The following is a 12,129-nucleotide window of genomic DNA, read 5'->3' on the forward strand; positions in this document are numbered from 1 at the left end:
TTCTTTGAGCTTTTTGGAGCGATCTATACAAATAATGCACTTTTGAAAACCTCTATTGAAGAAAGAAAATGATTTGAGTTTGAAACAACATGAGGGTGAGTAAATGATTTTCATTTCTGGTGTGAATGATCCCTTTAAGCAAACAAATGCAAGAAGACTAAATTTTAGATTTAACAGTCTGGACACATCTACTCTTTTCTTTTGATTTCTATTTTGCACATTTCAGAATAGTCATTTCATAAACTGTGAAATAAAGATTCTGTCATTATGCAATGACAACTCTTTTATATTCTTTGCCTTCAGCTCTGCTCACAGAATGTAATATGAAGACTGAACAAAATAACATACAGTAACAGGGACATGCCTGTGTAACCATATATCTATGCTTACGATATGCATCACATGACTAAACGTGTCATCGTTTTCACAGTCCACACTACAACACAAAAATGACCCGCTTAGGAAAGCATCTTCAAAAAGCTGCATTTTGGCACTTTGTAATAACGTCAAATTGAAAGTTTTACTTTAAAGCACATTTTGAATCATTATATTTTAATAATATTTTGTCTAGATTTAAAGTACACTTGTTTTTATGTGTTGACTAACATACTAATGTAAAGTAAATATTTTAAATATACTAAACTGCAATTTCATCATTACAAATATATAACTATTTTAAAATAATAAATATTCTAAATAAATGTAATAGAAATGTAATTTTCAGCAGCAAACTTTATATGTACTTTGCATTTCATAATTCTATTGTCTTTTAAATATATTTAAAGATGTTCTTAAGTCCTACTTAAAAATTCTAATTTTAATCTTAAGTATTGCATTTAATATTTAAACTATAATGCATTTTTATTTAATTGTAAATAACATTCAGTTAAGTGCCTGAAAATATTACATTCAGTTTGCACTCAAGTATATTTTTAAGGTGTATTATTTTTGTAATAAGTACTTTTTTAACAGAATGTTCTTTTTTCACCAGGAAATTAAGATCCACTTGTCATCAGCAACTGTAAAGTGCCATGTTTAAATTTTCTTATCAATGACTGTGCCATTTCACTACTAAAATACTTATTAATCTCTTTCTTTCTCATGGCTTGCATGCCAATGATTAATACTTTGCAATGATTTTTATGGTGCATGTGTTTTGTTTTTATTTTGTTGTGTTTTTATTATTGCTTTTTATTTTGCTGAACAGTCTATGGCTAACTTTCAAAGTCCCCACTATTTTCTGAAAAAAAAAAAAAAAAAAAAAAAGAGCAGGTGATGTTTATTTGTCATGTCATGTCATGTCAAAACAAACAGTACCTGCACATTAATGTCACATATCTTTGTCAGAGCAAGCATTCATATTCATAATTTTGCAGCAAAGAGTGAACGGAAGGCTAAATGTGTGATGGATTTTGAGTCTGGGTAGCCATTCCTGAAGTGTGGCAAGACAAGACCGTTTGTAGAGGCTCTGACATCATTTGTAGTCTTGCCAAGCACTGCATGCGGTCCGTCTTATAAAAACACAGCGTGTCCTAAAACAATCAGCGCTGCACTTTTAGGGCATTTGCAACAATCGCTGCTTAATCCTTTTAAGTGTTCACTTCACCTCTATTACTGAGAGTGTGGAGGAATGGCAGAGGAGGGAAAAGCTCTCAAAGTTCCTGATGTCACCGATGCAGAAGAGAGTAAAACACAGAGAGACTTCATCCAGAGTGGTATCATGACCTCGGTCCGTGTTAAGAGATCCAGAAATGAATCCACTTCAGCCAGCAGTTACGAGGAAATTGTATCGCTGAACCCGAGTGTGAAGCTTGAGATCGGAGTCATATACTTACAGGTGTGTGTTGGATGTGAATGAAGTTTAACTATAAGATTTAACAATCACCTGTGATTTTGTAGATGCGTTTAAATAAGGCAGACCAAACTATTGTTACGAGGGAATTGCACATTATTTGAATTGCACATTATTTTTCTGTTTTTGAAATCAAATCGTTATGTGATATGCTAAACACATTTTTGAAATGTTTCCCTAAACAACAGTACACTGGTAACATCTAAATTTAGTTTTATTTCAATTATATATACACCCCTTAGTACCAACTGAGCATTGTTTAAACGCCACAACCTACCTGAGTATTGCTGCTGACCATGTCCATCCCTTTATGACCCTTTATACCATTTTCTGATAGCTACTTCCAGCAGGAAAATGACCCATGTCATAAAAGCAGTCATAAAAGTGGCTGGTCAATATATATGTGTGTGTGTGTGTGTGTGTGTGTGTGTGACCCATGCTGGCAAAATGAGTCGCAATGAGCAAATTTAACTTGATTTTTCTCAAAATTTAAGTTTCCTCAAAAAGGCTTCCTTTCCGAAGCTGATTTCTTATCAAAACATGTGCACAAAGCTAATCACCATACAGTCAAAAACTTTTGAACAATTTGTTGTAATGAGTCTTTTTGGGAGTGCAGTACATTATGCAGCATATGAATGCATATTTAATTTCAATAATAATAATAATAATAATAATAAATGATGGACTGTAACAAAGTAAAACAAAATAGTTTGTCATTTTACTCAAGTAATTTTGAATTGAATCATGAAATGAATAATTTTCTGTTCATTAGTAGTTACTTCATAGTTATATTTCTTGAACATTAATTAGTTGATAATTAATAGTAGTTCTTCAGGAGGTATGATAGAATTCATTAGTTATTGATTAGTTAACAATCATAAAATTCTATTACATACTGATTAACACATCTTCCTTAGTAGTTACGAATAGTGACTTAAGTGTTAATGAAGAATTACTTATTAGATCTTCAGTAATTCCTTATTAGTTATGCATTAAGTAAGAAACAGTATTCTAAAGTGTTACTGATGTATGATTTGTTAGAATCAGACAAAAAAATAACTTTGAGGAAAATTAAATTTTGAGAAAAATCAAGTTAAAGTTTTCTGAATATTCCAAAACAAAATCACCTAGCAACCATACCTTAAATCCCTAGGAACACCACACCAAGTCAAAACTTAATCTATACCTAATCTATAGGAAAAATATATATATATATATATATATATATATATATATATATATATATATATATATATATATATATATATATATATATATATATATATATATATATATATATATATATATATTTCCCAACTTTTTTTTTTTTTTTCAACTTTTTTCCATGATTCCACAATTTTTTTGATTAACATTAATGAAACAGACAGCCTACTGTATCACACGTATCTAATATAAAGTTACACAACAGATGTTTTTCCTCAACAGTTAACCAGATGTTCACTGAAGGCATAACAGATCATGTTTGAGTGAATACTTGCCAATACAGATATTTTGAAATATTGTAATTCTGTGTATATGTGTATATCAGGATCGCGCTGTCTGAGGCGTCTTTGTGCACGTGCTTCAGATCTGTCAGTCAGCGCGAGTAAGATCGTTTAGTTTACATCAGCATGAGTTTGAAAATCACATTTCTTTGGTTCAGACCAGAGTCTAGTTTCTCATTTCAGTGAGGGTTTACTACATTTTACTCAAGCACAGTAAGATGATTTTAATGTTTTCCAACGTTTCAGTGTGGACGAGAAACTTTTGGAAAATGCTTGAAAAAAATTAGTGTGGACAGAGAGCGTTTTGAAATACAAACACCGTTATCAAATGTACCCGAATTAATGTAGACATGGCCATAGTGTCCCAGGATTGGGCTCCCCTGATCTATAGAGATGACTGACATGAAGTTCTGATGATGAATCATAACCTGACTCCCTCAAAAGAGGAAAGACAGACAGAGAAAGTTCATTCTGAGGCAGCTGAAATCACTCCATCATCCTGGTTCAGTTTAGATCCTTCATCGAGAGCATCCTTACCTCATTCATCAAAGTCTGCTCCAGGACCAGCGTACAGCGGGTGATCTGCTCTGCTGGGAAGAATCACGGGCTGTCACCTACCATCACCCTCAGAGGCTCAAATAAGGAGTTTGTTCTCCTGACTCCCCACTGGTCTATCCCAGCTAACAAAAATAGATATTCTAAGTAGGGCTGTCAATTTTAATGCATATGATTAATTCAATATCCTTAAAACGTTAAAATAATTTAACGCAAATAAATTACTGAAACACATGAAATTGTGTCATTAACATAATTTACGTCACAAAGATGATATTTTTCAAGTGGGAGAGTTCTTCACTCTGAGAACCTTGAAAATTAGTGAGGAATCACTTGACACGTATACATTAATACTCTTAAGATTTAAAGTACACTTTCAATGCAATTAAGCATATTTCACAATTTTGACATCCATGGTGTCACGAGACATCATGTGAGAACCAAATCATTGTTGATGTCAAATTTGACACATAGGAGTCATGTTTCATTACAAAATAAAAGAGTGATTAGGACATTCTTCAAAGTTTGACCTTTTGTGTTGCACTGAAGAAATGGGTTTGGAGCGACTCGAGGGTTAATGAAAGATAAGAGCGTTTTCATTTTTGGGTGAAATATGCTATTAAAGTACTGCAGCTGATCAGATTGCAAAATCAGTGTCAGACTTTTATTCCTAATAAGAGTGTGAGTGACCAAGACCCATCCTGCTGTGTGTGATTGATTCATCCATCAGCTCGGAGAGCATGAGCTCATCAATTTCCTTGCTTTATGAGCGGAGCTCACCCAAAAAAAGCCATTAACCGCATATCCTTTGTCTCGTGTTACATGTGCAGATTAAAACGAAGGAAATGAGAACAACTTATCTGCCTTTAATGAGACATATTTGCCAGGATGCTGCGAGTCCCCCATTCTCTGTGCAGGGTGCCAATGCAACTCAACATCCCACACTTCAAATAGTTTGACCGCAGTCGGTCATAAATCAGGCCGGTTATTACACTGATGTTAGATGATCTGTGGTGACCATGACAACTCACCATGCAGCCAGTGGAGTCCATCCTTCTGTCTGAAACACATTTGAAGTTTTTCCGGCATCCGCCGTTGTCTTTGGAACAATCCCTCACTGGACCGAAGGATGCGAGCAGATCATCCACCGTCTCAAAATATGTGGACATGATGGCCTCTTCCCTACAAGGCAAACAGAGATAAATACAATGAAAAAAAAAAAAAAAAACATTGATGTAAAATTCAAAATCATTTTATTTCTTTTAAAGTTTAGAATCTTTAAGTACAATATCAATCTAAGAACAGATTACAGATTTGCTGCTCAAGAAACATTTCTGATTATTATCAATGTTGTAAACAGTTGTATATATACATACAAACCCGATTCCAAAAAAGTTAGGACACTGTACAAATTGTGAATAAAATCAGAATGCAATGATGTGGTTTAAACTGAGAAAATGTATCATTTTAAGGGAAAAATAAGTTGATTTTAAATTTCATGGCATCAACACATCTCAAAAAAGTTGGGACAAGACCATGTTTACCACTGTGTGGCATCCCCTCTTCTTTTTATAACAGTCTGCAAACGTCTGGGGACTGAGGAGACAAGTTGCTCAAGTTTAGGAATAGGAATGTTGTCCCATTCTTGTCTAATACAGGCTTCTAGGTGCTCAACTGTCTTAGGTCTTCTTTGTCACATCTTCCTCTTTATGATGCGCCAAATGTTTTCTATGGGTGAACGATCTGGACTGCAGGCTGGCCATTTCAGTACCCGGATCCTTCTTCTACGCAGCCATGATGTTGTAATTGATGCAGTATGTGGTCTGGCATTGTCATGTTGGAAAATGCAAGGTCTTCCCTGAAAGAGACGACGTCTGGATGGGAGCATATGTTGTTCTAGAACTTGGATATACCTTTCAGCATTGATGGTGCCTTTCCAGATGTGTAAGCTGCCCATGCCACACGCACTCATGCAACCCCATACCATCAGAGATGCAGGCTTCTGAACTGAGCGCTGATAACAACTTGGGTTGTCCTTGTCCTCTTTAGTCCGGATGACATGGCGTCCCAGTTTTCCAAAAAGAACTTCAAATTTTGATTTGTCTGACCACAGAACAGTTTTCCACTTTGCCACAGTCCATTTTAAATAAGCCTTGGCCCAGAGAAAACGCCTGCGCTTCTGGATCATGTTTAGATATGGCTTCTTTTTTGACCTATAGAGTTTTAGCCGGCAACGGCGAATGGCACGGTGGATTGTGTTCACCGACAATGTTTTCTGGAAGTATTCCTGAGCCCATGTTGTGATTTCCATTACAGTAGCATTCCTGTATGTGATGCAGTGCCGTCTAAGGGCCCGAAGATCACGGGCATCCAGTATGGTTTTCCGGCCTTGACCCTTACGCACAGAGATTGTTCCAGATTCTCTGAATCTTTGGATGATATTATGCACTGTAGATGATGATAACTTCAAACTCTTTGCAATTTTTCTCTGAGAAACTCCTTTCTGATATTGCTCCACTATTTTTGGCCGCAGCATTGGGGGAATTGGTGATCCTCTGCCCATCTTGACTTCTGAGAGACACTGCCACTCTGAGAGGCTCTTTTTATACCCAATCATGTTGCCAATTGACCTAATAAGTTGCAAATTGGTCCTCCAGCTGTTCCTTATATGTACATTTAACTTTTCTGGCCTCTTATTGCTACCTGTCCCAACTTTTTTGGAATGTGTAGCTCTCATGAAATCCAAAATGAGCCAATATTTGGCATGACATTTCAAAATGTATGTATATATATATTTGAAATAGAAATCTTTTGTAACATTATACATGTGTTTGAGCATCAAATCATCATATCAGAATGATTTCTGAATAATCATGTGACACTGAAGATCTGAAGAATGATGCTGAAAATTCAGCTTTGCCATTAAAATAGATAAACATTTGTAATAATAGTTCACAATGTTACTGTTTTATTGTAATGATTGCATTCTCAGACATCAAAAAAGTAGGATATGTACATTTGCAGTATGAACCTATAAATACTAATTATACAATGTAAAATATGCAGAGCCATAATAGGTGCCTTCAACATGAGCAAATATTCAAAGCAGCTTCTTCACCTGACATCCAGAATGTCCTCAAATAACATCTGCACAACAGCGTTTAGTCTGAGAGCAGGACACATTTGAAACTGGTGTTTGTTTTGTGGCTGAGACAGACATATAATTTGTCACTATCTATCATTGTTTTTCAACGAGGATGGAGCTGAAAGCACAAGGTCACAGAAATAGTGTGTGCTTTGTTGTTGCCATGACATTTGGCAAACATCTGCAGTGATTTACAGTATTGTGATTGTGACAATCACACATTATAAAAAAAAACTCTGTTGTAGAAGAAATCAAACATACAAAACAAAACATACACAGGCATCTGTAGAGGAAGTGTTTGGTTCACTAAACCTAAAATTACTCATATAAAATGTTGTAGATGCTGCAGTTTATATTATTATTATTGTTATTTACACTTGCATTTTCATTTACACATTTAGAAAAATGCTGACACTCTGTCTGGAGACTCTTAGTTCATTTGTAGACACAAACAATTGCAATATTGGAGAATAATCTAAGCTGTGAATGATTGGTTGAGTGAATGTTTCAATGACTCGCTTATCAACACCTATGTCATAAGTGAAACTGAATAAATCTTTATTGTGAAGAAAAAAGTCACTATCAATGAGCCAAAACATTGGCTGTTTCTCAATATGTGTTCTTCAGCGATCTTGCGTCCTTATGTTATTGGCTGAGACAGACATATATTATATGTCTGCTCTACGTCATCATCAACCATCGAAGTTCAGTTCCAATACTCAAGAACGCAAGAACAGAGGACGCATGAAAGTACCCGGATGTGTTCTTGATATTGAGGAGAAAACATCTATGATGCTGACACTCTGTCTGGAGACTCTTAGTTCATTTGTAGACACAAAAAATTGCAATATTGGAGAATAATCTGTAAATTGTGAATAATGAGGCAGTTTCTGTTCTTGAAAAATTGGTTGAGTGAATGTTTCAATGACTTGCTTATCAACACCTATGTCATAAGTGAAACTGAATAAATCTTTATTGTGAAGAAAAAAGTCACTATCAATGAGCCAAAACATTGGCTGTTTCTCAATATGCGTTCTTCAGCGATCTTGCGTCCTTGTGTTCTTGCTCTACGTCATCATCAACCGTCGAAGTTCAGTTCCAATACTCAAAAACGCATGAACAGAGGACACATGAAAGTACCCGGATGTGTTCTTGATATCGAGGATGCATCGAATGCAAACTTGAGAGAATCGAACCGTTAAAAATCCCAGAAGACGCTGCGGGCGGTCGACGTATGGAAGCCTGCAAGCTTTAAAGTTCTCGTTCTCACTTATACGTGACGGCTCGTGGAAGTAAACATTTGTCCGTTTGTTTAGCTTAATTTTAATAAAGTGGTAACCTGAAGAAAGCTTTCAGTATTTTAGACATTCTATTAATGTAAACTTATGAGTAATGTAATGTTCAACTACATGTAAACTAGCAGTCATTTTAGTAGACTGTCTGCTTAATATCTACTAACACTTTTTTTGTTATTATGTACTATAAGTAACTTTGCAACTACTTCAGCTTATTCTACTAACCCGAACCCTAACCTAACAGTCTACTAATACTCTAATGAGAGTTAGTTGACATGTAGCTGCAAAGTTACTTATAGTTAGTAGAATATCTGAAATGGACAATCAAAATAGTGTAACCTAATGCAATTATGTAAAAACATAATCTTCTTGTCACATGCATAAATAAATAAATTATGTCAGTGTCATTGTTTTGTCTCAAGATGCTCACCAGTTTTTTCAAAGGCACATTTATTGAACTAAGGCCTAATCTTGGCTTAATCTAAACCCTGTCTGTGAAACCAGGCCTATATGAGTTATAGTGAGTTCATGGCTTTCACATCACCACTGCTCTTTGGATTATGACTTGGGTCAGCAGCCATCCAGAACACTAGAATGCTAATCAATGGATCTATGGACCTTGGGGGAAAAAAATACAACTAATTTGACAACCAACTGCTGAACAAAGACTGTGTTGCAGTTGTTAGTAGAGATTCAGCAATGTGACTCATACTGTGTCCTTGAATTAGTTTCATTCAAAGCCTTGCAAGTAACCAACCGGACTGAATGCTTTTCAATTCAATGCATGCTGAGATACACATTCATGGTGAGTGCTCTTCATTTCAAAAGCATCTCAAGCAAAAATATCATATGTTTCTTATTACTGACTGTATTTTCTGTGAAGTTAGACAAAGATACCAACACTTACAAAGCAAAGAAATTAATTTGAGGTTAACCTGAGATCACGTAATGTATAAATGTCTGCAGATCAGACACATGAGAGGAAATGACACCAGCCTGTGAAAGATAAAAGAAATGCTTCCAGTGCCGTCCGATACATCTGCTGATTCTCTGCGCGCACAATAAACAACATGAATAGAGACAAATTAGTCTCAGTGGAAAATAAAAACAAAACAGTGGCTGAATGCTTGACATGTCAGTCAGGTGGATTCTTCATTTACTGTACAAGGGACTGTTTCTAAACCACAAAAAGCTGCAAATTGGAATGGAAAACAGTGATAGTCTGGCTTGTGAAAATAGAGAAACAGTAAAAAGAAGCTTTAATCTAAAGACTATGGGACTGAGAGAAACAAATAGAAAGCTTTTGAATTTGTTCTACTACAACTGCACTGGAAAAAAAAAAATGGTGTGTTTCCTTTGAAATAGTTTTCATTTTGAAATTGCTATTTATAATTAATTATTATCGTAATTACAAAGAAATGGCAACACATTATTAAAGGTGCCCTAGAACGCTTTTTCACAAGATGTAATATAAGTCTAAGGTGTCTCCTGAATGTGTCTGTGAAGTTTCAGCTCAAAATACCCCATAGATTTTTTTTAATTCATTTTTTTAACTGCCTATTTTGGGGCATCATTAGAAATGCGCCGATTCAGGCTGCGGCCCCTTTAATTGCTTTGGTTAAACCGAATGACTTTTTCGGTGACAAATTTTGTCCATCTTGTATAAAATAACAAAAACAGTTTTAATTGATTATAGAAACCACATAATCTCATTGCAAACACTTAATAAAACTTCAAACTTAATTATATCTCCATTATGTTTTTTTTTTTTACACTTTTAAAAACCATATTCATCAATGACCCATTTACTAATTTTACTTCATGTTAATCTCAACATTTACTAATACATTTTAAGACTGAAAGTTGTATCTGTTAACATTAGTTAATAAACTAACATGCATATTTTTATTATTGTTACTCATTTTAAATGCTAAAAATATTGCTAATTTTTAGTTCATGTTATAAATTAATTAATTAATGTTTTGCATGAACTAATGTTAACAAATGAGACCTTATCGTAGAGTGTTACTATAAAAATTATAATTAAAGGACATCTGAATGCATGCATAATACAAATTTAAAGGGAAAATGTGCAAATAATGTCACATTTTTTTTTTTTTAATTTCTTTTTATTTTAGCATTAAATGTGACCTAGATATGTTTTCATCAGATTAATGGACAAGTGGTACTGTAGGTGATGAATGCTTTTGAAGTTCCACACACGCATGTGTCTGTTCACGTGTGGCTTCAGCTGTCCACAGTGGAACATGTGCGTATATAATGAGCGTTTCTGGCGGGCTCTGTAGAGCAGGTGGACGTCCACAGCCGTGACAGTCGCTGGGGTGATTATTAGCGGTCCTCGCAGGCCAAAGCTTCCAAACTTCCCCTAACAAGACTGAACATGATTTCCCATGGCAAGGGCACTGGCATTGCCCACAGCCTGCCTGCTCGCATTACATGTCACCTTAACAAGCTCTGCAGACATACAGCATTACAGCTGCGGCTGGACACCAGCATTAACAAGTAATTACAGTTGATTCAAACATGATTCTATGTTAAACACAGATCCATGGATGATAACTGATCTTATAATGCATTATTGTACATGAACTACAAGAGCGAATCTCATAAAATCAGTCACACAAAAAGGTTTTAATTTAGTATATCAGTCTTTGTTTTATGGCATCTATGATATGCGGATGTACTAACACTGAGCAGTGACTCCTCACTAAATGATGATTTTAATTGATCTTGTTTGCTTTAACTAAACTTGTTTTGCTTTTTAGATGATGGCTGTGCCGACTCATAACATTTGGATCAAATGGACTGCTTTCTAAATTAACTGATGTGTGTTGATAATGTGTTTTGGTTTGTAGTAAAGCAAAAATATTGCTTTTGTTACGTTAAATATAAAACATCCTATATATACACAGAGCTTTTTAATTTGCACATTTTGCACATATTAACTAATAAAAAGATATTTTGGATTGTTTCTTTTTCAATAAATGGAAGTGAGCATGTTTTTTTCCTATTTTTGATTGAATTTGAGTCATTTAACAACAAAATCCTCCAGATAATATTACTGAAAAAGTAATTTCATACTAATCAAGGAAATAGCTATACTGCCTTTCTTGCAGCATGGTGGACTGCAGGTATGATTTTATCAGCCAGGCATGAGATATAAATATAGAAAAAGAAAGGATGGGGAAAAAATGTAATGAAACTAAAACTGCCAGTAGGTTTCGGCAAATCATTGTCTTGATGAAAGAGTCATTCAATCATTCAGTAAATTGATTCATTCAAAATGTAGACTCGTTCAGTTGCCGAGACGCAGCATGGCTCTACTGTAGATTTGTTTGCGAAAAAGGCCAAAAGCGGACAAGGTTCTAAGTCTAAAATGAAAGTCACCTAACATTAAAGGGATAGTTCACCCAAAAATGAAAATTATCCCATGATTTACTCACCCTTAAGCCACCCTAGGTGTATATGACTATCTATATACACAATCAAATATATTTTTCTTGCAAAAACCCATCGCTTTGCTTCAGAAGGCCTTTATTAACCCCCTGGAGCCGTATGGATTATATTTATGATGGATGGATGGATGCATTTCTGGGGGCTTCAAAACACTCCCCCCATTCACTACCATTATAAAGCTAGAGCCAGGATATTTTAAAATATATCTCTGATTGTGTTCGTCTGAAAGAAGATATACACCTAGGATGGCTTGAGGGTGAGTAAATCATGGGATAATTTTCATTTTTGAGTGAACTATCC

The 12,129-nt window shown here is 35.0% G+C and overlaps 1 protein-coding gene across 1 annotated transcript in view; it reads right to left on the minus strand.

Moving 5' to 3' along the window:
• Positions 1-12,129, minus strand: part of LOC125267649 (astrotactin-2-like) — a 458,853-nt gene that overhangs the window by 136,814 nt on the left and 309,910 nt on the right. The window contains exon 11 of the mRNA XM_048189494.1: positions 4,944-5,094. Coding sequence (XP_048045451.1) covers positions 4,944-5,094 — 151 coding nt within the window. The remainder of the gene's footprint in view (positions 1-4,943; positions 5,095-12,129) is intronic.

The sequence above is a fragment of the Megalobrama amblycephala genome, linkage group LG4 (genome assembly GCF_018812025.1).
Source record: "Megalobrama amblycephala isolate DHTTF-2021 linkage group LG4, ASM1881202v1, whole genome shotgun sequence".
Classification (NCBI taxonomy): domain Eukaryota; kingdom Metazoa; phylum Chordata; class Actinopteri; order Cypriniformes; family Xenocyprididae; genus Megalobrama; species Megalobrama amblycephala.